The sequence below is a fragment of the Chiroxiphia lanceolata genome, chromosome 24 (genome assembly GCF_009829145.1).
Source record: "Chiroxiphia lanceolata isolate bChiLan1 chromosome 24, bChiLan1.pri, whole genome shotgun sequence".
NCBI classification, from domain to species: Eukaryota; Metazoa; Chordata; class Aves; order Passeriformes; family Pipridae; genus Chiroxiphia; species Chiroxiphia lanceolata.
Window position 1 is genome coordinate 7,039,500 of NC_045660.1, and position 27,543 is coordinate 7,067,042.

Consider the following 27,543-nt stretch of genomic DNA (forward strand, 5'->3'; position numbering starts at 1 on the left):
TCAAACAAGTTAAATAAAATACAGTGTAAATATCAGCTTTTATATTTTTTGCTTGTCTACATACAGCTTATTTAGAAATTTTATATACTTTACAGCATAATCAGGTGTCAAACAGCCTGACCTGTGCCTTCAAAAGCAACAGATAGTATAAAATACTGTGATATCCAAAAAACCAAAAAGCCGGTATAATGTACAAAAAATATTTTTACAGTAATTCGATATCTAAAAATCCAGATTGGCTGCATCTGGAATTCACGGTGAATTGTCTTCTCTCTCGAGGAACTGGCGGATGAACTGCTGGGCTTTCCTCTTCTCGGCTATGTCAGGGGTGGGATGTCCGGGGGGAGGGCGCAGTAACAGGCCCCCAAACACACTGGCTGCAGGGCAAAGCCACACAGAGGCACAGTGAGAGCAGCAGGACATCAGTGGCCATCCCACCAACCTCAGGGTACAGCGCCTGGGCTGGGACAAAGCTCACGGCCCCCCATGCCTCTGGGTCACTTCCCCGCTTTTCTAGGTTCCTGGTTTTTTCTATCGACTATTCGAAGCTTCAAAGCAGTGTAGACCACGACTGCACTCAGGGGGGAAATGTTCTATCACCCTTCTGAACAGAGAGGTTATTGTGATTGCCTTACCAAGAATATTCACATCCAGGTGGTTTTTCCCCGAATTTTTCAGTAGTTCTCGTAGAAATGCCATCAGATATTCAAATACATTTTTATGGCACACTGGCAGGCTAGAGATAATCTGAGGAGGGAAAATCCCAACATTTATACTGCAGACACAGCAACGGCTTCCAGCTTTACCTACTCCCAACACCCCCCTCTGCAAGTGCCAACAGCTCTTCATAACCCAGAAGCACCAGTTCCAGATCCTTTCTATGACCAGATGACTGAGTTACTGAGAGTAAAACCCTGTGAGTGGTGTGACAGAGGCCAGTTTGCCTCCCCTCCTTCCAGAATCTGATCCAGTCCCACAGGGAAGCTGGCCATACCTGGCTGCTCAGCCAGTAGCTGCTGGCACTCTCCAGGCAGGTGCTGTAGAACCTGGAGCAGATGACTGGCTCAGGCAGGCTCTCCAGGAACAGCAGCAGGGCTTCTGCCACTGAGTGGTTGCTGCCCACTGATTCAAACATGGTTAAGGAAGAGGCAAGCACAGCAGGATCTAGGCTGGTCCTATTTCTGCTGAAACATGAACCTTTGCTTAGGTCTCCCCAACCTCCTCCTACTGCTCCCAGCTTTGGGTTAATGCCCTGGACTCCACATGGGGAGCTGCTGCTGTTGGACCCTTGTGAAATTTATCAGCATCACAAGGACCCAGTGGAGGCTTCTGGAGCCACAGGAACTGCAGAGCTCAGCTACCCCAGGGGAGAGACAGCAATTTAAAAACCTCTCTCAGCTTTGACCAGTGCAGCACAGTGAGCCTGCCCGGGCATCACCCAAAAGGATACGGAAGGTATCGTGCATTCCCTTGTCCAAACAGTCTCGGATCTGCTCAAACTCGGATCTGAGGCCTGGCTGCTGAAACAGGTCCTCCTGCAAAGACAACCCTTGGTCAGTCCAAGGAAAATAGAAGGGTTTTGGGTAAATAGAGCATCCTTATAATCTGCCTGAAAAACCTCTCCAAATTGGTGGTTATCACACAAGTTTCACCAAGAGCAGCTCTAGTAAGGCTGTGGCACTGCAGTGAGGGCAGTGCAGGAGGACTCTGCTGATACCTGCACACACAGAGCACAGGCACCAGCACCAAACGGCCTTTGGCCAAACACCCCCAACTCACAGTGATTGCTATTACCAATATCTTCTTCAAAACTCAAAAAACCCAAGCAGCTCATTTTGTGTTTCCAGTACAAACACTGCCAACCTGTTGGGAAGCATTGCGATACAAGTGATCCACCATCATCCACAGCTCTTTTGGGATGTCCATAGGCTTTTCAGCTTGAGCAGGATCAGGATCATCACTCTTCTCTAGTGGCATCAGGGTCTGAGGGAAGGCATTGTGGGGAGGGGAGACAAACACACAGCTAGGCAAGTTCTTATTCAGCTCAGTAAAAAGACTTCACAAAGCTTATACCTGAGAATTGAAACTTGTTAATAACAATAAACAGGCCTCAGTTTCAATGGCTCTTGTGGGTTTGGAAAGGAATTTTGTCTTTAACTCACAAGTCTCCGAATGGATTCTGCTGACATGTCCTGGATCGGTTCCCTCATGTAACACAGAGTATGGATGGGAGACCCAAAGCAACTCGGCAAATAATTGCCTGTTACAGACAGAAAATAATCCTTCCCCCTGTTAAGATGTAAGACCAAGATATCTTCAAGTTTTTCCTCTCCAGAGTTTAAGCAAGTAGCCGTTGATTTATTAACAAACACTTCCAGCTCAACTGTGATCTCAGCATCTGCCAGAAGATGATAAAAAACCCAGACTCAGTTACAACCGGTATTAAACCAACAGCCTGTCAACAGGCACAGCACTCTCAGAAGAGCAGAGAGAACTAAGCCAGAAGTGGACAATATCAACTCATTAACATGAGGCGAACAAAGAGGAGCTCACCTGAAAGCAGGAAGCCCTTACTGGGATTAGCAATCAGCCACTCCTTGCAGTAGGTTTCCTCGTCTGGTTTGCTGATGAATTCGAACTGGCAGGGCACTTGGCCATTGTGGATTGTAAACCTCTCTACCTGCAGCTGCATGTATTTAACATCCTCAAAATGGATCTAGAAACAAATGTCAGTCAACATCATCAGCCATTTCACCTTGCCAAGCCCCAGCAGCAATTCTTGTCCCATGGTTTAATCATTAAGCAGCAAGACACCCACATTAACCCTTTGCTTCCACATCCCATCTCTTCCAGGACTCCAGAGGATCGCCAAATGCTCCCCTCAAATATGAAATTGAGAGTGAGGTAGCTGTAGCCTCAAATGTATCCTGGGCTCATCTTTATAGTCCCCAACACGCAAAGAAAATGCTGGTCTTTGACCTTCTCCAAATCCTTCAGATTTTACATTTTACGTTTCAAAGAACAAGTCAGAGCAAGGGTCACAAACTACCCTTTTACTTTCTCTCTCCCCACCTCAGGAGTGACACAGCCTGCCTTTCAGCCTTGGGCTGTGATCACAATTTACCAGCATCTAAACAGGAACAAAGATTCCTAGGGCTTGTAAACACAGAGAAGCTGGAAGTCAAAATATTCTAGTTTTTGGAACCAGACCCCAGGCTCTAGAATCCATCTTCTGCTGCTGGGGTCTGGGGTTGCTCAGTTCCTTCAGGGAGTGCTGGCACATGGCCATGCCCCACCTCTCTGCGGGACAGCGTCACCGAGGGAATGTTGGCGTTCTCCAGCTTATCCAGGGAGCGGACTATTTCCTCAAAGGCTTTTCGATAGAGCTCCTCATTCACAACCTTCACCTGAAAAGGACATACACCACACCAGCTGGCATCTGCTGTGCCTCTGCAGGACAGCTGGGACACAGCTGGAAACATGGGAAGTGGTTTGATTCTAGCACAAGAGTATAAAACCCACGTAATGGGCAGAGCCACTTGGAGCAGTAATGCCCCAAGATCTTCTCAAGATCCAACAGTAAAGGACCTTGCCATAACTAACAAGAGCCACTCAGTCAGTATCAGATCAGCCTTTTTCTAAGTCTCAGAAAAAAAAAAAAAGGTTTGACAACACACTACTGTGTTCTCAAAGAACACTGACAGATATTCAGGCATTGTCCTGCTTAACTTGAATATCAGTTACAGCCCTTGCTTACTATGACCAACAATCCCATCTCTGTATCTGAGCCAGCCCACCTTTCAAGCCATTGTTCTCTAGGGGTGCCATAAAAGCAGGAGAGGGAAATCAGCAGGAGAACCTCCCTCCCCACACAGAGGACAAGGTCAGCAGAGTTACTTCCTTACCCCAATATCGAACACGGAGCTGACTGGCTTGTGGTCACTGAGCTTCAGGGCCATGTGGCTGCGATAGCTCAGCTGGGTAATGTTCTGCCCTTTCCAGAGGATCCGATCACACCACGCTGGAACACGACACTTCTCACTGAAACAGAGGGGAAGATCACAGTTTCCAGGCACAGTTCAGGTGCAGTAACACTGCTCTCCAGAGACTCAGGGTTTTCTGCCATGGCCTGGAGCTCATTCTCTATCAAAGTGGTATTTTTAACAGTTTCTTTGAGTAGATATAAAAACTGATTGTCTACTATGAGGTATCTCTAGCTCATGCTTTACTTCCTCCTCCTTCAAAAGTGCAAAATACAATTAACATACAAAGCAATACTCAGATATTTTTGACCATAAGAGCCATGAAAAATAAGAATTCAGGCTCTATGTTTAAAGTTTGTATTTATTTTTTTCACTGGCTGCTGCACAGATTTCATTTCTGCACTTGCAGCTGAAGTTCCTGGTTTGGTAGCAGCAGGTGAGCTGCTCTGTGAACAGAGCATTATGGGAACTGTGGTTCTCACATGCATTTAGAGAACAGCACAAACACTCCATGTCAACCCTGGCTGGTCTCACCTAAGCAGGTACAGCAGAGATAAGCAAATAAGAGATCCTGCAATTTTTTTTAGCCTTGTTTTTAATTCCTTCAGAGGTAACACCAGCCATTGGTGGCATCACATCTGAGGCGATCACTGTACCTTGTGTCCCAGTCATCACAGCCAGCATCATACTTGTATGTTGGCTGGAAAGAGATCTCTCCCTCTGTGAAGCCTTCAAAGGCTGCATTTGCCTTCATTTGCCTCTTCAGCTATGAAAGAAGAAAAGAAAAAAGTTTCATTTTAGGCAAGCTCAAGCACAACTCCCACATGTGCTAAAAGGGAGGCCAAGGAGTCGTGCAGTTTGTACTGAGCACCCTCAGCACCGTGTGCAGGCAGGTGAGACAGCAGTACCTGGTCGTACTGGCAAAGCTCTGGAAATGCTTTCTCCTCTATGAGCTGCTTCACTTGTGCCACATCCAGTTCCTCCAGCCGATAGTTGAGGTCCCCCAGCCACAGGATCACACTGAGAGAGAGCATATCCCAGAATGTGCAGAGAGACCTGAGGCTCCCCTGGGGCCCGGCCATGGGTGGCAGCTCCATGGGCTCTCCCCACCACAACCCCCTGGGTGCTGCAGCTGCTCTCACCAGAGACAAGAAGAGTGAGCACTTCAAAGAGAAACTACATTTTCTACCTTTGCCATTTTTAATTACTGTTCTATATGTTTGTCACTACCCCTTAATAACTGGTGCTATTACCATTCCACAGTTGGGGAAGTCAATGCTGATTACTGCCCCATTCCCACTCCATGCTTGAGAATAAAACAAGGCCTGGGAGAGCATAAGGCAACAAGCAGCCTGTCAGAACTGTGAGGGTGAGCACTCTCTAAACCAGGTAAAGCATTTCTGGCCCTTCCAGCTGACATTCAGGTCACTGGGGACCCCTCCTCAACCCCAGCACGTTCACAAGGTGCTCCCTTGCCACGTGCCATGATTCCCAAAGCCAGATGGGAAGCATACTCATGTTTGCCAATAGTGAGAGGGGGCAGATTTGGGTCCGACTGGCAGAACTGCATTCGAGAGCAGATGTCTTTGAAGTCCTGGTTCCTCCGCTCATATTCCTCCGTGTGAGCTGCGAGGTGAGAATTCACAATGCACACGCTGGTGTTATGGAACTTAAACCTGATGGCAACACCACCTTTGTTACCCTGAAAGACAAAGACACTGGTCAGAAGCTTCTACACTGCAGATGAATCCACAAATGAGTTACTGGCAGTGCACAGCCAGAAGACTTTGAGACAGGCTGTTTAATTCCAGAGGAAGGAAAAGGCTGAAAATGCCAATCAGTGATTACTGCTTTGAGCACTGGCAAGCACATGGCAATTCCCTCTCACAGTTCCCTGAGCTGGCACAGGGATAGGGTTATCTGCTTCTAAAGGCAGCCACAGCCTTTAGCTGGAGGTACAACCATGGCATCTAAGGAGAGGGGCTCTTCCAAATCTCACCCCCTCTTGTGCACAGTTGCCATTCTTACCATCCTCCCCATGATTCCAGTCCCCACAGTCTCAATTTCCACCTCAGAGATGTTCAAAGCAAGGTCTGCCTTCACGTACAAGAGGAGCATAATTCCCACCAGCCGCACAAGCTTCACCTGAAAGACAGACCCTAGTCCATTAAATGCTGGAAGAGGTTTGCTGAGAAAAGGCACATTGCTCCCCATCCATAACATGGGTCACCAAGAAGAGAGTTCCAGGTTCATTCGATGCACCAGCTGGGATCCCAGGACACAGGCCCCCAGCAGCACAGCCCAGGAAGGGGTCAGGGAGCAATATCCCAGTACAGGAAGTTAAAGCCCAAAGCAGGAGTCTCAGCACAAGGATAAGTCCATGAAAGGAGCTTCCCTTCAACAGCAGAGATAAGAGAGGAAGCAGATCTAAGGAGCAGGAGCCAAAACAAGCAGTATTCCTCCCAAAATACCTTCACAACTCATTCCACCATGCATTGTGGAGACAGACATGGAAGAAGCTACGGAATTCCCTGTTCTCCTCCCCCAAGACAGCAGGAGCTCCCTTTATGTGGGGAAGCCACATAAGCCTGGCTCTGGTCTGTGTCCTGCCCCTGCCTCAGCACCTGCACAACAACACTGCCTATGGCACCTGCAGAGCCTGCAGACCATGAGCCTCTGGAAGACACAGCCATTGAGAATGAGAGAGAGGAAAGGGAAAAGAGGCCCAAGTGGAAAATGAGTCCACACTCAAACCTCCCCAAAAGCCACATTTACCTTTGCATATTTGGTATCTGGGTGAAGACTATCAGTTACAGCTTTAAACCATTCTTCTTCCTTCGGTGTGTCATTGAAAAAGAAGGCTTCTTTAGTCAGATCAAGCTCCTGGAAACTGTGTTAGAGGAAGGAACTCATGGATGCATGCACTTGTTTATAACTCTCCAGCCCTCTCCTCTGGGAAAGAACTAAATCAATTTACACTCAATTTATAACTGAAAACTCCAATTCAGTTATGCTGATTGTAGAGGTATGTTAAATGTAAAGCTTAATTACTGTCGTATTACATCAAATAGCACTAAGGATTTTGTAACACTGAGAGGCCAAACCCTACCAGACCAACAGCCCTTTCTGGCTGTGCACACACCCGCCCTGGAGCTGTGCAATGCACCACAGCAGTGCCAACATCCCTGTGGTGTCCTGGCAGAACTCCTCTCTGTGACAGATCCACCAGCACAGCCCAGGTTTGGGAGAACGGGCCAGGGAGAGACACTCACCCCACGCAGTAAATGTCTGGAGGCTCAGCATCACAGCTCAGCCAGGGCTGGAGGCTCTCCGTGGGCGACTGACCGTTCACATTGTATGTCCCGACAAAAACCCTGAAAAGACAGTGACTGAATCCCAGACCCACAAACTGCAGAGCACAGGGAACACCACTGCTATCAGCCAAGTACTTATGGGTACCTAGAACTAACATATTTCCAGGGGAAATGAAGAAAATGTGACAAAGTTTAAATCCCTAAAATGATTTAACAACAGCAGCATCTTTACAGACACGTTTTACAGAAGGACACACATTGTATACACAGATACACAGTATTAAAGAAAAAAGTAAAAATAAGACTGGAGCTGTGCAGTAGCAGTTTGAAATGAGATGCATAAAACAATTTCAAACACAGTAATGTTTTGGTCCTATTTATATATTTTATCCAAGATCTTTCTTATGAGCTTATTGGAACAATTACATGGATAAATAGTGGACAGAAGTGGAGAGGGAGAAGGCTGAAGTGCACAGAGCTGATGCATTTCCAGACACTGTCTGAAATAAGCACAGAAAAAAGTGATTTCTAGAAGGCCATTTTCTCCACAAGAACCCTGAGGCAAGCCTTGACAAAGACATGAATGAAATTCTGCTCTGCTAATGCGCAAACGAGGAAAGAAAACTATTCTGGAAAGTATGGATCATACTCTTGTACAGAGTTTCCTGTTTGCGGGGACACAGGATGAAATAACGGACATGAGTTATTCTGACAGACTGTGCTAACTTACAACCCACAAAAATAAATTCTTCTCAGGAATGATCATTACCTGTAGCTCTGGATGTGCGTGTAGGAATCCTCCATTTGTGCAAGCTGAGATTTAACAATAGTATCTCTTATTCCAAACTTTGGTTCTGATATGATCGAGGCCTTGTTCGAAGCCATGAGGTGGGAAGGCCGGACTTGCTCAGTTCTCACTTCAAACTTGAGTTTGTTTTGCCTGCAAATGAAAGCAAAACTGCAGATGAAGCCCAGGCTATCCACACACCTTAACTAACTTATTTCTGCCACTGAGACCTTGATTCACATTTTTCTGTCTGTTCACTAAAGACAGATAATGTTTGGGATAAGCCGATAAGACTGAAATGAGCATTTCTTAGCAAGGTTCAGATTTCGAGAGGAAACCAGTTTAACTAACTGAAATAACAAATGGTTTTCACTATTCTGGTTCAGCCTGTCAATGCAGAGCAGGCCTTACTGACACTTGGATACTGATACAAAACCTGTACACTTTCCCTGCTTATTGTAGCAAGGAGATGGAAATCTCATTTCCTGGTGCCTCTGCTCAGCCCTTCTGACCTCAGCTGGAGAATGAAGAACAGTGTTTGTATAAAAAGCCTTCTGTGGAAAACTTCCAGCTCTGCCCAGAGTGGGTGGAGGTAGAGGTGGTTTGACTTTGTGTCTCCTGGCTCTGAAACTCCTTTTGCAACAACAATAATGCCACAGCTTGGGAGTTCCCACCAGCAAGTGGACAGCATAAATTTAAGGTCAGAACCTGCACACCAGTGCCAAGGACAGCACACAGACAGACTCTGAAGGATATGAAGCAGGGTCCACAAAGTCCTGGGAACTGGAAAATGAAACTGTAACTAAGAGTGTATCTATGAGACACAATGGCCCTAAGCCAAAGTTCTCTGAATTTAAAACAAGCAATGCCAGCAGGTCCTGTCCCACTCAACAGCCAAAGTATGCCCAAGTAGGGGACTAGCAGGGCTGTCTCTGAGGGACTGGGATGAAATTTCCACTAACGTTTTGACAGCATGCTTATGCTGAACTTTTTTCTCTCTTAAATCTGCAGATTCTCATCTCAAAAAGTTGCCAACTTCCACTCTAGACTCCCCTCCTCTGTGCACTGACCCACCACAGCTGATGGAACTGGTAATGCAGCTACACAATTGCAATGTGGGGGTGCAGAGTTCACCCGCTGGCCCTACACAGAGACCCTCTGAGGAGGGAGGCACAGCTAAACCGGTACAGAAATGTGGCCTCCACCATCACTCCTCACTCGACCTTGCACAAAGAGCTGATGTGCACAGCTCCCTTCAGCTGCACACCACGCAAGACCTCCTACCTGGGAGAGCTTCTGTCGGTGGTGGTGTGGCTGCAGCTCTCACTGAATGCAGCCTTTTTTCCATTCTGTTTGATACCTTCAGAGCCAACCACTTCTGGAAAAAAAAACCCACAAAGTTTCACTTTAAACACAAAGTGTTCTTCAGTTTATCAACACGATTATACAAACACTGGCAAAAATCTGTGGGCAGAATATAATTTAGATTTGTGTGGAAAAACAAAGAGCCCTGCAGTTTCTCTTTCAGTTATCTGAGAGTCTTAGCTTTCTTTGACCCAACTGTTCTGTGATGATGCAGCTTCCCTTGCAGAGGAAGAACTCACAGAAGCCACAGAGAGCATCAGAACTGCTGCCTGCTATGGGAGTGCTTGCTGCTGGCTCTCCCTTACACAGCTAAGCCAAAGCAGAATTTAGCAGCACAAAATCCAGGGCTTTACCCTGAGAATCTGAAAAATGTATGTTAATAACAGATTTTTCCTTTCTGAAGCAAGACAGGAAGTACAAAGCAAAGAATAAAAAGGGGAAACAAACAAACAAACAAACAAACAAACATCACAGTACCCTTTAAAGGGTTTCTACCTGTCTGCAAATACCCAGCAAGGCACAGGCATCTCCCCCCTTGAGGCTGGGCAGTACAGTCACCCCATGGACCCACTGAACCTCAGCAGAAACATCTGCCTTAATGCAAACTGCGCACTCCTAAAACAGTAACGGGGCTGCTACCACACAAATCTAACTCACCACAGGTGTGACATGAACCACATCACACTACCTTAGCAAAATCTGACCAGTCTTTCAGCGTTTTGTTTCGGTTACAACATTCTGCTCCTACAAGTGACAAAATAACAAAGAGGATTCTAGAGGTGAGTCTCTGCGTTTAAGATGCACAAACAGCAATCTCAAGATCATGCTCCTTAGCACACAAATCTAATGGTGATGTAGAAATTGTTAAGATTGTCAGATTCTAGGCATTCAGCTGAGCTTCTCCTTCAAAGCACAACCCAGAAAAATTTAAGATGTTATTGCTGTCATAGAACATTCTGCAGGACAAAAGCGCAAACCAGAAATAGAACTTGCAGTACTTCACGCAGGCTCTCAGGACATAAACCAGCTAGCAAGAGGTGGCCAAGTTCTCAGCCTGAAAAACCTCTCCTGCCCAAGAACCCTCTGAGAATAGACCGTGTAAGAGGATTTATCAGAGCTTGATGCAGAAGAGCACATGACTCAAGCCTCGCTGCAGATCACGCAGCCCAAGTCACGCTGCATTGACCAGGAGCACACGGAGATGCCCTGGGGAGTGTGGGCCTGGGGAGCTGGGACACAGCGTTTTCTCCATGGGCCTTGAGCTCTCAGTCAGTGCTCCCTGAACCTCTGCAAGCTCTCCCCATAACGACCATGAAACGTCCCTTGAGAGTGACAGGAACCAACCTGAACTTTCAACTCAGTGGACAATGGTTACTTTTGTGCCAGGAACAGAGCAGAATCCCAGGCCTTATTACCCACATGGGACGATGCCACTCAGCAGCATGCAGAAGGCATTAGTGCAGAATGGAAAGATGTGTGAGCCTGCTGCTGACACACCTGCTACGTGATCCAAAGATCACAGTCACATATGACACCTTCCATTCTAACCTCATGGGTGGAAATCAGCTTTAGGTAGGATTCTCCTAAGAAAGAGATTAGCCTTGGAAAAGGGCTATTTCCTTTAAATAAAAGTGTGTCTAGCCACAGATTGCTGTAGACAGAGGTATCTTCAGAGGGTAGCACTCTGAAGTGGAATAATGACTTTGTTCAATAACTGAACTGAGCACAGAAATGCAGAGCTATGTGCAGAGGTTACAGCAGGTCTCAGTTGGACAGGATTTGCAGTTAAATGAAATTTAAGCAGTAATAAAGGCGTTCCTGTTAAGAATGTGCAGTGACATTATAGTATACTGCTTTACAGCAAGAAAATGTATCATATCTCCTGGATAAGGCAGGATCCATGCTTAGTGTCCAAAGGGGAGAATTAAATTAGTCTTCATGCAGCGAGAGGTACCCAGCCTAAACGAAGCAGCACACAGCAGACACGGCAACACTCAGGTTTTGAATCCCACACTGACTTCCAGGAATTGCTTTAGCTGGGAATCTCCTCACACGTGCACTCTGCAAAGCGGGAAAGGGCCCCGGGCGCGGCGGGGCCGGCGCGGCCCGTCCCCACCGGCGGAACCGAGCCGGGCACAGGAACCGGGTCGCGAATCCGCCGGAGCCTCGGCGGCGGCTCCGCGCCCGCTGCCCGCGGCGGAACTGACCTGCCCCGGGGGCAGCGAGCCTGGCGCTGCCCCTCCGCCTCCCGCCCCGGCCCCGTCCCGCCGCCCCGGACAGACGCCGGCGGGGCAGCGCGGCCCCCCCGCCCGCCCCGGCGGGTCCCCGCGCTCACCTCGGCGGGGCCGCCCGCCCGCGGACATCGCCGCAGCTCGGCGCCGCCGGCCCTTAGCTCGGCCCCGGCCCGGCCCCAGCGCCCGCCCCGGCCCGCCCCGGCCCGCCCCCGGGAGCCCGTTCGGCTCGGCACAGAGCACCCGCCTCTGCCCGCAAAAAAACACCGACCGTCGCTGCCGAGCCGTCCGACGGTGGGGAATCGTCACGGGGAAGGGGTGAGCGCTGAGCGAGGCTCCGCACAGGGAGGCCAACGCTGCTCCCGCACACGGAGGAGACGAGCAAACGCAACATTCCTGCCCCCCCGGACCCTCCCCCGTCCCAGCCGCACCCGCAGAGCTCGTACCTGGGCTGCACCTGCTGAGCTCCTGCAGGAACGTGCGCGTGTGGGAGCCGAAGGGCAGCCGCACGGTCAGCCGGTCCTCTGCTGAGCTCATCTGGACAGTCACGTCAGAGCCTGAGGACATCAGGAGAAAGAGCTCCTGTGGGTCGTGCTGCCAAGACTTCAGAAACCGAGCGTTTCTCCACTCTACACTGGTGGATGCACACGTGCATGCAGCCTTCCGCAACATCTCCCCATGACGCCTTATCATGTTCCTTTCCAACATTTGACATGAGAATGCCATTTAAAAATATAAAGACAACCATTTATAATAATTTTTATTCTGCTTGTTCAGTGACAATAATTAATCTTCCAGCAGCAGTTTAAAAGTGTTTGGAAAAATTCCCTTGGTTGAATAGGGCTGACAATGCTTGTTAGCACTAAGTAACCGTGGCCAACAGCACGGCAAGTGCCCCAAGAGGAGCAGGACATGAATCCCCACCCTGGCAAGCCCCCCCAGGACAAGAGCCCCCAGTCCTGGCTCACTGTTTGCAGCTGGCACAGGGCCCAGAGTGCCTGTAACACAGGCACTAAAAACAAGCACAGAACTCACCAATGATGTGACGGTCACTGTCAAGTACAACTGCAAAAGTAAAACAAAGTTCAGTTGAAAGCTAAGCAACAGATTTGCAGACTGTGCTGATACTTTGAGGTCAGGGAGCTCAGCAAGTTCCTCCAACCCCAAACACTCCTGGCAGGAACAGAGCCAGCAGAGCAAACCTGCCAGGCAGGGGCCGTGGCTGGGGCCCGGTGGGACACGGGTGCTCTGAACCTTGAACAGCCCTGCCAGCAATGCCATGTGACACAAGTGTCACCAGAGATTACAAACTAAAGAAGAAATGTGAAGGCAGAATAGATTCCAAACTTAAGGAAGTAGAACAACAAAGTATGGACTCCAAACCCCTCCATCCTCTTCTTTGGAGGTGGCCACTGAGCCACCACAGTGTGTCAGTACCTTCTTCCACTGCAAACCCATCTGTGATGGGGATTACTCTCTCCAGCCAGACATCCTCAGCTGTGATGGCCATCCGACGGTGAGTGTACACGTAGATCCTGCAAGCACGGAGCCGACAGGGAGGCAAAGACTCCTCAGTTCTGGCATGTCTGCAGGCACTCACAGACCCCATCCCACCAGCAGCACCTGCTAGCACAGCCTCATGCAAACCCCAAAGTAACTTCTCAACCACGTACCACCCGCCTGCTCACCCCATCACTTAAATAACGTGTTCACATTACTGGCAGAGCAGAGCAGAGCAGCTCATGGGCCTGGGGTTTCTTACTGACCACCCGTAACATCAAGGCATCATGCCTTCAAACCGCTACCCTACGGGTCTGCCCCCGGGTGGAAAGCCCTTGGGATGGGAGGGGGTTCTCAGGCGGCTCCCGAGGCTCGTGAGGGACCCCCAGAGCTCCCGCGTCTCTCGGATGTTCCCCCCGCCCGCCCCGCTCCGGTACCCACGCGTGCTGCCCGCGGTGCTCCACCAGGCCCAGCAGCCGGCTCTCCGCGCTCTCCCCCGCAGACAGGAGGCCCTGCACCGCCTGCGGCCGCGGGTCAAGGAACGGCAGGACAGCGGCAGGGAGCGGGGACAGCGCCAGAGGGCGGCGGCGACAAACCGAAGGGAGCAGGGAGAGGGCCCCCCCCGCCCCGCACGGCTCCGCGCCACCGGGGCCCGTCAAAGGATACGATCCGGCAGGTCTCGCCCCCCGCCAGGCTCTCCTGGATGGCGACCGACTGGTCCATCTCCGTGCCGGCAGCGCGGACGGCGCTCCCCGGGGCCGGGACCCGGCGGCTCCCGCGGCGGCGGCTGCGCGCTCAGTGCAGCTGTCGCGACACGACGCGACACGACACGGTGCGACACGACACGACACGGTGCGACACGACACGACACGGCGCCCCCGGACTCCCCCCAGCCGGGGCCGGGGCCGCTCCGTTATCGCTCCGCGCTGGGACCGGCCGCGGGCGGCGCTCGGAGCCGCCGGAAATAACGGGGCGGGAGGGGTCGCGGCCGGGCCCGACGGGCACGGGGGATGCGAACGGCGGGACAGGCACGGCCTGCGGCTGCCCCTCCCGGCAGGACGGGGAGAGGGAGAGGAGGAAGCTCTGGGATTGGCAGACGTGGAAAAAGTTAATTTCCAAGGAAAATCCCGAGGTGCCCTTTTTTAAGTAGCAGCTTGAATTACTTTTTGTTGAATTTCAAGACAGTCCAGCTCAGGAGCCAACTTCTAAGCTGCCGGGTTATTATGCAAATAAATTAGTACAGAGTGTGGGAGCAGATGCTGTAAAATGTCATCAGTCTTTTGTACTGTAGACAGAGCTTGGCCTAAATCAGCTCCTTGCACAGACATAAGGGATGTAGGTCCAGAGACAGAAAATCCAAGTGGTCTTTATCAGTGACAGCTCTGCAGCTGTCCATAATGGACAAGAGAACAGTCTGAAATAGCTGCTGTAAACACCAAACCTTCCAAGAAAGAGGGTGCTGGGGGATGTTTTTGAGACAGAAGAACCCTAGTTTTCAGACTGTTTTCAGTTGCCATGGGTACACTGGCACTGTGGCCTGAAACAAACTAAAAACACGCCCTGTGGTTTTGCCACACCAGAACAGGGGCTGTAACGTAGGAAGGGCCAGCTGTGGTACAGTGAGGCATTTTCCATCCAGCCCCACATCCGCTTCCACCGCTGCTCGGGCAGCAGCACCACGTCAGGGCTGGCAGTGCCCGTCAGGGCTGGCAGTGCCCGTCAGGGCTGGCAGTGCTCGATGAGGGCTGGCAGTGCTCGATGAGGGCTGGCAGTGCAGAGCCTTCCTGCTGGGAGAGCACACAAGGCTCCCGAGGGCCCAAACTGCCCAGCCCAGCCCTCCTGCCCTCCCACAGGTCACACCATGCTCAGCCACACTCAAAACACCAGCACAGACCAGAGGGCCGATACACAGACTTTAATATTTTGCAATCTTTTCTCTAAGGAGCCAGCGGCAGCAGAGGAGAGCGGTTGCAGGCGACAGCACCGTGCACGTGTGCACAACTGGGAGCACCTTGACTCCCGGGAATTCTGCCCAACCAGCTCTGCACCAGCTCTGTGTGCTGGAAGAACAGGCTGGGGAAGCACTGGGGGCATTCATGTCACAGGCTCACATCTGGGCTCTGCCTTTAGCAACAGAAACCACAGATGTGAAACAGGATCATCTAAAATATGAGACACTTTTAGAGTAATCCCATTTTCCTGCCTAGGACTTGGAGACAAAACATGGAGTTACCCTTTTACCCACCCAGGCAAGAGGCAATTCAGAACTAAACTGCTCAGAACTAAACAGGTCACAGGGGGTCCAGGGAGGCTGCACCACAAGCAGGTCAATGACTAGAGGAGCCCCTGTGCCTTCAGTCAAGGCAGAATTTTCTGATTTTTAAGGAGGCCTAACACCTCGTTCCTGGTCCCTCATTCCAGCAGCACGGAGGCACACACTGCATGGCTCTCAGGATCCACAATAAGTTTGTGGGTCTCTCAGGCCTACAGGATTTGGGCAGGGCAGGGCAGAATCCCTCCTGTAGCTTTCTGAGTACAACAGGGATGTGACAGAGAGTGTTTGATAGTGGCCTTGGCTGAAGTCAGAGAGCAACAGGATCCTACTGAGTGCTGTGGAGCTCTGCTGCAGGAGGGCAGGCTGTGGAGCATCCCGACTGTGGCCTACCCCTGGAGGGAAGTGAAGGCCCTGTAATTCAGGAGAAGGACCACACCACATGCCATGACCTTCAAGAGTGGGGCCAGCGTCACCTGCCCAGCGGTATTGACATGAATTTTGCCATCCAGTTTCAGACAGCTGGCTTTTGGGGTGGCTGGGCAGCATTCCTGGTAACAGGCAGCCTTCATCCCACTGGCACAGACTGGTTTGGCAGCCTTGCAGGCTTTGCTACATCCTGCCATGTAATTCAAGCCCGTCCTCTTCATCTGGAGGGAAGAGAGACACATTAGCCTAGGGGTCATGTCAAGCCTTTGGCACTCACATTACAGGAACACAATGGCAGATCTGGGGCTGTCCTGCTCTGCAGCCCCAGGCCTTACCTCACAGAAGTCCTGCCCCAAGATGCACCTAGCAACGGTCTTCCTGCCTTTGAAACACCCATCCCCGTGGCAGGAGAATGCTGTGCACACTTTCCCCTACGACAGAGGACCAGGGGAGACACCATATATCCATCAGACTCTCACTGCATTTCAGTCAGCCCTTCGCTCCTGAGGGCTCCTCTCCCACCCCCCTCTGTTCTTCATTATTTGTGCTGTATCAGGCATTTTAGATCCAGAGAAAAAAGAGACTATCAGTGGCCCATCTGAAACCAAAGGAAACTACTGAAACACTAGCGGAGCAAACGTTTCAAGCCTCCTTTTCCTTCCTCTTAACAGGGCTCTGCAAAGATAAGCACTTTCCCCTCCACTAGACTCAGGAAAGGGCTGCAGAGTTCAGTGGGTCCTGTGCTCTCCCTGCAGTTGCAGGAAGGCTCAGCCATGCAATCAAGTCAAACTGCCTGAGCTGATGCAAGTGCTGGGCTGGGGATAAGGCCCGATGGACAGGGCTCCTTACAGACTCTTTACTTCCAATGCCCGTTTAGGATTTGTTCCCCTTCCAGAGGCAGATTTTGACCTCATAAAGCAGATGTAGGAGGGACCTTTCCCTGTTTCCTGCTCAGGTGGGAGCTCAGCTGTCCCAGCAGCCGCAGCCCCCAGAGAGCCCCAGGAGCTGCAGCAGCCTCTGCCCAGGTAGTACCTACGTTTTGGGGGGGAGGTCGGTGGGTGGTGTTGGTGGTCCTGGGTGGAGCAGTGGTGGGTGACAGGTCACCTGCAGACACACAAGGAGCCCTGTGAGGCTGTACCCAGCACACAGCCCACACAGGGCCCTCCACAGCAACACAGGGACAGATTCCCCAGTGCAGCTCATGCTGTGGCCAGAGCTGGTGGGACCACTCTGTCCCTCACCCAGCTCGAAGGACAGAGCGAGCCCCAGGGCAGAAGAGACATGGCGATGTAGCCACAGCCCCTCTGCAATGGGCTCTGCCCACCCGTGCCCCTCCTGTGCCGCAGAGCAAAGCTCGGCTGTTACCGTAGGCGCTGGCGTTGAGCTGCAGGCACAGCGGGGTGGCACAGCACTCCAGGGCACATTGCTGCCTGCTCTCGCTGCCGTTGGTCCTGCACAGCCCCACACCACACCTGCTGCTGCACCCGGCTGTGTAGTTTGTGCTGGAGAAACGATAAAGCTACAACAGCAGAGTCAAAGGATAAAATGAGTGTGAAGAGGTGCCATTACAAAGGAGCAGAAATAACTGACAGATTGCCAGAGAAAGAAGGGAAACAGGAGATGGAGGCAGACTTAAAAGAGCACTGTGGATTGCTGAGATAAAGAAAGGGAGAGGTTTCCCTATTGCAGCCCCCCTGCATTGCCATACCTCACAGTAAGTCTCATTGTGGCAGGTGACTGTTCTGTTGGAATGGGCTTCATCCTGGTAACACCTCTCCCCGGAGCACTGAAAGCTCTGGCAGGTGAGCTGGAGGGAGAACACACCAGGGTGTCACCATGTAGCAAAGCCTCCTTGCACAGCACCACGGGCTGTCCCCAAGCACAGCCTCACTGTCTGGAGGGGCCACCCCCATCTGCCCATAGTGCTCCCCTTCCTCCCCAGGAGATGCTCCTGTGGCACTCTGGCTGTCACGACAGACCAGCTGGGCAAGAGACACTGTCTGTAGGGCTGCAATGGCCCAGAAATGCCCCTCTTTCCAGTACTTTCCTCACCATTGTCTCTCGTGCACCATTCACAGAGGTGTTGGTGGCCACTGAGGCATTGCCAGTGGAAGCCACCGAGGTGTTGCTGGCAGTGGCCACCACCAGGGCATTCTTGGTGGCCACCTCTGAGGCATTCTTGGTGGCAGCCACCACTGCAGCATTCTTGGTGGCCACCACTGCGGCATCTTTGGTGGTGGCCACCACTGCAGCATTCTTGGTGGCCACCACTCTGGTATTCTTGGGGGCCACTGGTACGGCATCCTTAGTGGTGGCCACCACTGCGGCATCCTTGGTGGTGTTCTTGACAGCTGTGGTCACCTCTGAGGCATTCTTGGTGGCCGCCACCACTGCAGCATTCTTGGTGGCCACTGCTCTGGCATTCTTGGTGGCCACCAGTACGGCATCCTTGGTGGTGTTCTTGACAGCCGTGGTCACCACTGAGGCGTTCTTGGTGGCCACCTCTGAGGCATTCTTGGTGGTAGCCACCACTACAGCATTCTTGGTGACCATTGCTCTGGCATTTTTGGTGGCCACCAGTATGGCATCCTTGGTGGTGGCCACCACTGTGGCATCCTTGGTGGTGGCCACCAGTACGGCATCCTTGGTGGTGTTCTTGACAGCTGTAGTCACCACTGAGGCGTTCTTGGTGGCCGCAGCATACCACAAGGCATTCTTGGCAGCCACCACGGTGCTGTTGGCAACTGTGTTGTGCTCTGAAAGACACAAAGTTCCCCTTTAGTGAAGGAAACAAGGAAAAACACCCTCAGCAAGCCCAGTGTCCCATCCTGAGCCACAGCATGGACCCGTGGGAAGCATTTGTCCAGCTGTGGCTGGGAGGTGGATGGCAGTCAGTGACAGGATGTCCCAAACAGAGGCTGTTTGCAGCTACCAACCGGGCAGCTCAAGAACCAGGTCAGAGTCAGCAGCCCCCTGCAAAAGCACTATGGACAGATGTTACAATAGCCTCTCTCCCCCTTCCAGCCATGCTGCCTGGGAAGAACAGGCTTTTCCAGGGGCAAAACCTCAAGGAAAGGTTCCTCAGTGCAGGTCTGTCCTACAGAACACAGCTTGGAGGTGAGAGGCACAGTCCCCATTGCACCACACTGCCTTTGCCCCACTTCCCACAGGCCCACAGATTTCCCTTGAGTACAGAGCTCACCTGCTGGGGCAAGAGAGTCCTGGAGACGGATGTGCAGAGCCAAGATGCAGAGCAACAGGCCTGGAATGGAGTGGGGATGGCTGAGACCACCACATCTGCTGCCCGCTCTACAGCCCAAAGAGCCTCCCCAGCAGCAAGGCAGCCTTGAAACAGGTGAGCAGGGATACTCCCCACCCTCCCAGAGCCCCAGGGGGCCAGTGGCCACCCCTTGTCCCAGGGAGGCCTCTGGCACAGCCCCAACAGCTGGGGCAGGGACAGACCCAGGATGGGGGATGGACACACTCTCGGTGCTGCACCAGAGCCCCTGTTACCTTGAACGGGCGGGACGAGCCATCGGCGACCGGCCATCGTCATCCACCGCGGCTGCACCCGGACCTGGCAGGAGGACACGGTCAGAGCTGCCCCCGAGGTGCGGGGCAGACACCCCAGCACAGCTCTGGGCTCCACCTCCAGGGCTCAGCCCCAGTTGCTCCCTCCTGAGAGATTCCCCAAACTCACTGAGGCCGCTGCCGGGGAACAGGAGCCCTGGGGAGCTGCGTGTGCTGTTGGTGTGGCAACAACCCTCCCTGGGCCTCGCAGGCAGCACAGACCTGTAGGCAGCTGCGGGAGCAGGGTGCAGGGTGACACAGTGACACCTGCCACCACACAAGTTTGCTGATGCTGCTTCAAGCGAAGATGTGGCCCAGCTCTCCATTCTATTTTCTCTACTTTCATTCCAAATCTTTACCTGTTTCTCTAAGGAAACAGCAGATTTGAATCCAAACAGGCTCCAAAGCCAAGTTCTCCAAGAACTGTAACACTCCCCTCCTGTTTTATGATCTAGGCTGAGTCACCATTCCCCCAGAACCTGTGGCCAAAGCTTGTGCAGAGACCTCCGAGGCTGTTCGCTCAGAGTGACGTGGAAGACACTGACAGCTGGTGCCTCTCACCTTCCAAACCAGGGCAGCCACCACTCAGACCAGCCGTAGACATCCCTACTGAGCCCAGCGCCACTCCAGCCTAGTGCCAGGGCAGCAAGGAACCAACAGGGAACCCACCTGACACGGCCTCATCCCAGAACAACCCTCCCCCGGGGAAGAAGAGCCCATGGCATTGACTCACCTGTCTGCCTGTTCCTGCACCTGCAGCTGCTGCCAGCACTGGAGAACCTCTGAGCAGGTGCTGTGGCACTGGCCCCGCAGCCCAGCCCCACCCCTGCCAGCCACCACCCAGGGGAAGTGTCCCCTGCGGCTCCACAGCAGCAGAGACGCAAATGGCCCTGCACAGCAACAGAGAAAGGGCTTATGAGGCTGGAGATGTCACATGAGCCACCACTGCACCAGAGGGGCTGGGCAGCACAAGGACTGCCACTGTCACATGTGACACGTGTGGCCTCTGCACGATGGACCTGCAATTCCCAAGGCAGCACGAATCTGTGGGGTATGTACAGGCATCTCCAAGCACAGCACTGGGGGCCAAGGGTGCTGAAGTCACAGCAGTCACCTCTAAATGCATCATCTGTTCCCATCTCCATCCTCCTGCACCACAGAAGGATCTGCACAAGAACCTACCTGGCCCTTCAAGCCAGCAGCAGCATCAGAGAAACCACCATGCACTGTCCCCACAGCCCAAGCTGACCCAGCTCACTTGGTGATTCCCTGAAAAAACACAGTGGCCAAAGCTCCCCAGGGAGACAGACCCAAGGTAAAAGCAGCCCTTAAGCCAGGTGAGTTTGTTTTGCAAAGGAGCCCAAAGAAAACCACACGCTCACAGCCAGATCTAGACCAGTACCATTACCTGTTGGCACACAGTGTCCAAGTCCATGTGCTTCACAGAGTCAACCCTCACCATAAACATTTCCATCAGAGTGGGAGTGAAAGAAAGAATTGTTTCTGACAGCTCTAACTGTGTAAAAAGCATTTTAAACACGTAATAAAACCTCTTCTTTCCACCATACGAAAGGAGACAAGTCTCTCGGTACTTCCTAAATTAAAATGAGTTTATTTTTCAAGGTATTTTTGAATATAAAACAATGTCACAAGTCTGCTTTTCACAAGGGGCTTACTAGAAAGTGACTCTATAAAGTAAGTATCATTTTAATCTATATTCATGCACATACAAAATCCAGAAACTGAGGAAGTCAGAGCTGCTGCCACATCCACTCACTGCGCAGGTGTGGGATCCTTCACCTGGGCACAGCTACAGCAACCCTTGGCGCTTCAGGTCTTCATAGGTCTTTTTATTCACAACGTTCCCGCTGGAATCTTCATATTCCTCCTGGAACGGAACCAACAGTTTAGAGACACTGGGTACAGCCTTTGAATTGTAGCTCCAGCAGAAGCCACTACACATGAGCACCCTGCCAGAACCTCCGTGCAGAAAGACAGGCAACAGATCTGCCAGCAGGTCCTGGCAGAAAGCTCATCCAGAGCTGGAGTCATTACAGACTGTATTTCCCACTGTTGCCCTGCACACTGTTGAAAAATGACTTGGGACAGAAGCTTAGGAAAAGGCATCAGTATAAGCAAGGACAGTGCTCCCACACAGGAATGGGAGGGTCCCACGGACACGGGACTGGAGGCACTGAACAGCTCTCACTGCTCACCTCTGTATCGGGCTGCCACCTCTCTGAAGCCTTCTGCTGTTTCAGCTTTGCCCACACTGCAAACACAAAGTCAAACAGGATATGATGCCATTTCCCTCAAGGTACTTGTTTTTAATCCAGTAAAATACACATGAGCTTTTTTTTCCCCCCTTCTTCTAAAACACTTCAGCAGTCCCGGAATGTACCTAACATCCATTACAAAGTTATAACTCCCCTGTGGTTACAGAAAGGCACAGAACTGCAGCAAACAAGGCTTTAAAGAGATAGTTCAGGATGGGATATGAGACCAATGTCCAAACCCACCCCTTCAGAAAAGGTGGTGTTCTCTCACATGTTCCCTGTTCTGCCATCACTACTTACATGAGACTGCATCCTCAATCTGTGTGACGTTGGCAAAGTGTGCCGTGTTGGGGATGCCCAGGCACCGCATCCCATGGGCATGTCGCCACTCCTGGTGGGGGGGAAGAGATGAGAGGTCAGCATGAGAGGGAATGACACGTCCTCCACAACACCAAAGACCACAAAGACATTAACACCTGAACAGGGTGCAACAAATCCTACCAAAGTACAAATCTACCAGTCCTAAAAGCTTCTACAGAAGTATTTTTTTCCTGTACTGTAGACAGTGACACAACAGCAGCCATCAACAGGCACCCTGCACCCATCAGACCTGGGCACTCGAAACGGTGTTCAAATGAGCAGGGACTGTTCAGCATCAGCAGAGAGATCTCAGTGTGCCCTACACAACCTATGGATCCCACTGCATGGCCCTGACCCCCTGTCAGAAGGGGCAGAATTGCTAGCTGGGGACCCCAGGGACTCCCAAGTGACTCATTACAAGGACTGTATGAACCCAGCAGGGCTGTTCCTGCAGCGAACGTCACTTACTGCAAAGTGCCGCTGGAACGCCTTGGGCCCTCGGTAGGTGTAGTTACCACAGATCTCACAGTTGTAGTTGATGTTTAAACCATGGAGTTTATACAACCAGTACGGGATGGGCTGCAAGCGAGGAGACAAGAGGATGAGGATACACAAGGATTAGGTCATGTGGCAAAGCAGCTCAAACGGGGGAGCAGCGTGGAGTCAGTGACCCCTCCCACTTCTCTAGGCCTGACGGTCTCGGTTACCTTGCCATCCCAACCAAGAGGCAGATTTTTAGGGTTATAAATGATTTCATTTTCTTCATCTTCACTCTCACTCTCACTGATCTGCTCTTCCTCCTCCTCCTCCCTCTCCTCCCCGGTCCGTGCCTGCTTACGCTGCACATTCTCATGGGTGAGGTGTCTCTGTTCCTGGAGAAGAGAAGGCATTGTCCACACACTGTGACAGCAACAAAGTCGGGGCAAACTTTCTCAGTGTACAGAGGGAGGGAATGGAAGACCAGTATGAAGCACAGAACTCCCACCTTACTCGCCAAACAACTTCAGTTTTTAGTACCCTGACATTTCCTACTTGCCATAAACAAAAACCTTGTACCACTGTTAGCACTTCCGAGGTGACAGGCAGCAGCCGCAGCCACTCTGCTGAAAAACAATCCCCCCACACCAAAGGCAGGCAGCAAGGCAGAACAAGTAAAGATTTGCAATACCATGTGACTTAGGCACAAAATAGATGTGATGCACCACACTGATGTGGTGCTGTCTATGAAAGCACTGGGTAAAGATGTGGATGACCTTCCAGTCACTATTTAACAGCTCTGAAATAAAAAGCTCAAAGAAAAAATAAAATCCTTACCCCAAGAACTTCTACATACTCATAAATCTGAGCTTCCAGGAACGCCAGATCTTTATTTCTTTCAGTGTCTCTAGAAATAAATAGAGTAACTTTATGCAATTCACAAGTTCAGCTCTGATATCTTCCATTTGGTTCAGCACTATTTGGTCCGACATGAAAAGCTTCTAATCTCTCTGTAACAACTACACAAGAGTGGCCACTATAGAACACTCCTCATCCAAGAGGAGAGGACACCACCAGCCTCAGAATGATCTCTAAGAACTCACCTTTTGCTTCCTTTTGTCTTTGGATTCTTAGCAAACAAGGAAGGATCAAGTGCTTCCAAGGATTTGCCTTTAGTGCTAAAAAGCCTCTGAGCACGTTCCTCCAGAGTCCTAGAGAGAAGCAGGGAGGGGATCAGTCCAGACCACAGTTTTACATTTCCCGAGAACTATTTGAATTCATGCAACAAAATTCTAAACGTAGCTTTTATGAGATCACAAGATTCCTATTATCTTTGCCTTCCTTCCTCAAGCCAAAGGCTTCTGTATCAGAGACTCCAGTATAGGACCTGGTCAGAGCAGCAGATCCCAGAACCCGCTGCTTGGTTCCTAATGTTTTACCTTTCAAACATCACTAAGGTAATTCTAGTACACCAGAGATGACCAAACAAGTATCCCAGAAAGGAATGTGAGACAGGAAGACCTCAAAAACTTAAAGGAACTTTACAAAGATTGCACCTTACCCGCCACACTTCAGCCCCAGGGCCAGCAAAGCTGATTTTAACCTGTCCAGTCCCAAGGAGGCCAATTCCTGTTCAGTTAAATAAACCACTGTAAGAGATGATCTGTTCAACACATAAAATATGGATGTAGCCCATTTTAGCTCATTAAAGAAGAAAAAAGCCTGATGAAAAGTATTCAAGAAAGGACTGTCAAGGGTGCACCCCTCCTCACTGGAAAATGAGGAATGTGACAAATCTAACCAGGTCTTTCAAGCTACATCCCCCAACTGGAGAAGTTAAATCATCAGTATCATCGAAATTTTACCCAGAAAGCACAGATCCAGGGAGGAAAGTACTAAAATTATGCAAAGAAACCAAATGACTGAGCTTCCACCTGCTCCAAATGTGGTAGTAAATGCAGAACACTGGAAACGCACCTCCCAGGAGGAGAAGGCTGAGAGGTCCAGGTGGGCGCCGGCGTGGGTGAGGGCACTGCTGGTCTCTTTCTACCAAGAAAACCACATGCAAGAGCTGCATGACATCCCACAAGGCTTCAGGCCATAGAACATTTTAACCTCAAGAAAAACAGTTCATTTCACAGAGAAAAATCCCCTTACTAAACTGAAAATGGAACAGTAGTAAAGACGCAACACATGCCAATCTGAAAGGTTCATTTCAAACCAGTTGTGCTGGGTTTCAAATTCAGGTCAGCACCACCCTGCAGCCTGGTGACACAGAGCTGCAATCGGGTCAGGGTCACCCCCACCAATGACTTTACAAAATGACTCACAGGAACCCCTCAAAACCACAGAACATCTCCCAGGCTCAGGCTGCTCACCGGCCAGCCTGGGAACGTGCCGTTCTCCCACTTTTTCTCAAACTCCGTCTGAATTTTCCCAAAAAGTTCATTCTGGTCCAGTAACGGTTTCACTCGATCTGTGTAATCCTGCAGGTACTCCAGGAGCATTTCAAGGTACCTGGCAGGGGAAGCACAAGCATAGGTAATTCACTACCCATATCTTTGGACTAGTCACTACTCTCTAGCGCTGCAGAGGGAGGTGACTGAGGTCAGGACAGTTTTCCACACAGGATTTCTGGGCACAGCAGTTAGGAGGGTACAGGCAGGCCCTTCCTCAGAGCAGAATGAGGCTCTCCACATCTCTGCTGCACTGTCTTTGCCTGGGGCTCAGACACACAGTTGAGCTCAGGGACACTATTTATGGGAGTTAATCATAATCTCAGCAGCTGAACACTTCAGAAGCAAATTCCTTCTCACCAACTGCCATAAAGGAAGCAGGCAAACAGGCTCACCTTTTATATTCAGCATTTTTTCTCTCCTTAGGAATATCAAAGAGTTGGTCAAATGTGGATAAGTAAGTGATATAATCCAATTTCTAAGAAAAGAAAACCTGAGTCAGAGTTCATACACACCCAAATTAACATCCAGGTTCCAGAACAGAGCATCTCCAGCCCGTGCAGGGCCTGGGGATCCCTAGACCCTGCCACACCGAGCACTGGAGGTGCCCAGACACAGCAGGCACTCACCTCTGACGATTTCAGGTTAATGTACTTGAGATAACAATCATGCAGATCCAAGTATCGTCCGTACCCTTCCTCATCTGTGAACTCCACCAGATCTGTAGGAAAGATCATTAAGAACTTTATTATGAGCTTAATATTTCCTACTTATTATGCAACTGCTTTAGAACTGGAAAAGGATTAGCTGTGAACTCGTTTATGTTTAAGGAAGGCAATACAATTCCCTGGACACTCATTGATCAGCCCCAATTGCTGCTCTGTGCAAGCACCAGAACGTTCCTCAGGAGCAACAGCACCACTGGGGAACGTTCCAGGGACTGCAGTTCAGAAGAACTGAAATGAGAGAAGAACAATTTCAGAAGTCGTTTCATAAAAGGGAGACGGGGCCCTGAAATGTGCAAAACAGATCAAACAACCCATTAGATAATGCCAGAGCTCGAGCAAACTACACACTTACTCTGAGCTTCTTCACTCGGGTTGTCTCTGGCCTTCAGCAGCTCCTCAAACTCCACTGACATGGGAACACAGATCTGCAGGGGCAGACACACGTCACACAGTGATTTACTTCAGCTCCTGTCCCAGAACAACTAGTATAAAACACAGGAGGTGGTAAACAATGAAACTGCGAACACAAAGGGAACCCAAAGCACTTCTTCAGCTGTCCTGCACAAAGGTGTGTCTTTATCTAGCATGACAAAAGTGAGCCCCAACCCCAGGCCAGCTGCAGGGAACACTGTGAGTGACCAGCACTGCTGCCCCTCACACACTGCCTGGTCCTGAGCAGCTGGTGACAGCTGGGTGCTCCCAGGACCTGTGTGTTAAGGCAATTAAACTGGAGAAAACGAAAGGTCTGTTTCCTGCAGGGATGAGGCCCAACAGACCCCAGCTCACCTGTTGCTATGGAGGAGGTAATTACTCACCTCATTTGGGTGCTTCCGGTGAAATTCCTTAATTTGCTTCAATCTGTTGTAAAACTCCGCAAATTCATTTGGCCCAGAAATGGCACTGAGCTCTTCCTTCCGCAGGCTACGAGTTCAGAGACAGGGGCAGGGAAAACGAGGTGACACTGACACAGCCTTGGTCCAGGGCTGTGCTGCAGTATCTGACTGCAAACCTCCTACTCCCGTGGGACTTCCCAGCCCACCCAGCTCAGAGGCTTAGGGCCATGTTCCCCTGCCCCGTTGCAGCCCCTGACAGAGCCCCGGGGCAGCCACAGCCTCCCCACGACACGAAACGCGGGAGTAACAAACCGTCCCGTGGGCACTCGGAGTCTGCCCTACGTTGAGTCCCCAGATCCCGATTCCTGCGTTACTCCTCAGCTGTTTACACGGACTTAAAGGACGCCCAATTTCCTCACCGGCAGGACACGCTCAGGCACACGAGGGCCCCCGGGCACACTCACCCGTCCTTGTCGTCGTACAGGTCCCGCAGGTTGCCGCTCACCTCCATGTACCTCTGCGGGACAAAGGGAAAGCCCCGAGCGCCGCAGGGCCCGTTACCTGGGCGGGCTCCGCAAGGCGCCGGGGGCCCGGCCCGCCCCCGCTCCCGTTTGCACTCACGTCCTGCATGGCCCGGGTCCGGTGGTCCGAGTTGATCTGGTCGCGGAGCTGCGGGCAGAGAGGGGCGGTGAGCGGGGGAGAAGCGGGCGGTGAGCGCGGTCCCGGGCGGCCACCGCCCCCCTCCCCGCGGGGCCTCCCCCGGGCGCACCGTGGACTTCTTAGTGAGCATCTCCTTCACCATGACGTCCATGAGCCGCTCCCGCTCCTCGTGGTAGCGCCGCTGCTGCTCCAGGATCGTCTCCATCGCGCCGCCGCCCCGCGCCGCCGACGCCGGAAGGCCCTCGCGCGGCCCGTGTGTGCCCGCCGGAAGGCTCCGGCGCGAAGGTTCTGGCCGCGGCGCC

The 27,543-nt window shown here is 51.5% G+C and overlaps 3 protein-coding genes across 5 annotated transcripts; all 3 read right to left on the reverse strand.

Annotated features, from left to right (window-relative positions):
- Positions 1-19: 19 nt before the first annotated feature.
- Positions 20-14,108, reverse strand: INPP5B (inositol polyphosphate-5-phosphatase B). 3 transcript variants are annotated; one of them, XM_032710134.1, is made up of 22 exons: positions 13,847-14,108; positions 13,622-13,701; positions 13,118-13,215; positions 12,716-12,745; positions 12,127-12,237; positions 9,369-9,462; positions 8,067-8,237; positions 7,256-7,357; positions 6,759-6,873; positions 6,012-6,128; positions 5,498-5,685; positions 4,892-5,003; positions 4,640-4,749; positions 3,906-4,041; positions 3,297-3,407; positions 2,554-2,716; positions 2,163-2,398; positions 1,864-1,983; positions 1,451-1,535; positions 995-1,122; positions 636-747; positions 20-377 (listed from the first exon to the last, which is right to left on the reverse strand). In XM_032710134.1, exons 1-22 carry the CDS (start codon positions 13,901-13,903, stop codon positions 253-255), a joined length of 2,601 nt encoding a protein of 866 aa, XP_032566025.1. In that variant the 5' UTR covers positions 13,904-14,108; the 3' UTR covers positions 20-252. The 3 variants fall into 3 exon arrangements, with proteins under 3 accessions (XP_032566025.1, XP_032566026.1, XP_032566027.1); XM_032710135.1 differs by lacking the exons at positions 12,127-12,237; positions 12,716-12,745; positions 13,118-13,215; positions 13,622-13,701; positions 13,847-14,108 and adding an exon at positions 11,785-11,848; XM_032710136.1 differs by lacking the exons at positions 12,127-12,237; positions 12,716-12,745; positions 13,118-13,215; positions 13,622-13,701; positions 13,847-14,108 and adding an exon at positions 10,138-10,208.
- Positions 14,109-15,085: 977 nt separating this feature from the next.
- On the reverse strand, positions 15,086-20,195 carry LOC116798150. Its single transcript, XM_032710322.1, has 11 exons — positions 20,185-20,195; positions 19,395-19,458; positions 19,084-19,143; positions 18,360-18,637; positions 17,934-18,242; positions 17,590-17,688; positions 17,247-17,400; positions 16,918-16,985; positions 16,217-16,312; positions 15,947-16,102; positions 15,086-15,847 (listed from the first exon to the last, which is right to left on the reverse strand). Exons 2-11 carry the CDS (start codon positions 19,435-19,437, stop codon positions 15,842-15,844), a joined length of 1,269 nt encoding a protein of 422 aa, XP_032566213.1. The 5' UTR covers positions 19,438-19,458; positions 20,185-20,195; the 3' UTR covers positions 15,086-15,841.
- Positions 20,196-21,043: 848 nt separating this feature from the next.
- Positions 21,044-27,516, reverse strand: SF3A3 (splicing factor 3a subunit 3). Its single transcript, XM_032710188.1, has 17 exons — positions 27,351-27,516; positions 27,203-27,250; positions 27,046-27,098; positions 26,564-26,669; positions 26,101-26,173; positions 25,650-25,741; positions 25,416-25,498; positions 24,943-25,081; positions 24,542-24,610; positions 24,126-24,193; positions 23,668-23,775; positions 23,402-23,471; positions 22,795-22,959; positions 22,556-22,666; positions 22,028-22,118; positions 21,668-21,723; positions 21,044-21,339 (listed from the first exon to the last, which is right to left on the reverse strand). Exons 1-17 carry the CDS (start codon positions 27,444-27,446, stop codon positions 21,262-21,264), a joined length of 1,506 nt encoding a protein of 501 aa, XP_032566079.1. The 5' UTR covers positions 27,447-27,516; the 3' UTR covers positions 21,044-21,261.
- Positions 27,517-27,543: the final 27 nt, after the last annotated feature.

What these genes read in the sequence shown, in the direction of transcription:
- INPP5B (XM_032710134.1), bottom strand. Translation starts at nt 13,903, where the DNA reads ATGGACCAGTCGGTCGCCATCCAGGAGAGCCTGGCGGGGGGCGAGACC. An exon ending in CCAGACATTTACTGCGTGGG is followed by an intron (nt 6,874 to 7,255) that starts GTGAGTGTCTCT and finishes CCTCTAACACAG; the next exon opens with TTTCCAGGAGCTTGATCTGA. An exon ending in CAGATACCAAATATGCAAAG is followed by an intron (nt 6,129 to 6,758) that starts GTAAATGTGGCT and finishes TCTGTCTTTCAG; the next exon opens with GTGAAGCTTGTGCGGCTGGT.
- LOC116798150 (XM_032710322.1), bottom strand. Translation starts at nt 19,437, where the DNA reads ATGACGATGGCCGGTCGCCGATGGCTCGTCCCGCCCGTTCAAG. An exon ending in GGACTCTCTTGCCCCAGCAG is followed by an intron (nt 18,638 to 19,083) that starts GTGAGCTCTGTA and finishes TGTGTCTTTCAG; the next exon opens with AGCACAACACAGTTGCCAAC. An exon ending in CCACCAAGAACGCCTCAGTG is followed by an intron (nt 18,243 to 18,359) that starts GTGACCACGGCT and finishes AATGCCTCAGAG; the next exon opens with GTGACCACAGCTGTCAAGAA.
- SF3A3 (XM_032710188.1), bottom strand. Translation starts at nt 27,446, where the DNA reads ATGGAGACGATCCTGGAGCAGCAGCGGCGCTACCACGAGGAGCGGGAG. An exon ending in CTCTTGGTTGGGATGGCAAG is followed by an intron (nt 22,667 to 22,794) that starts GTAACCGAGACC and finishes CCTCGCTTGCAG; the next exon opens with CCCATCCCGTACTGGTTGTA. An exon ending in GGTGGCAGCCCGATACAGAG is followed by an intron (nt 21,340 to 21,667) that starts GTGAGCAGTGAG and finishes GTTCCGTTCCAG; the next exon opens with GAGGAATATGAAGATTCCAG.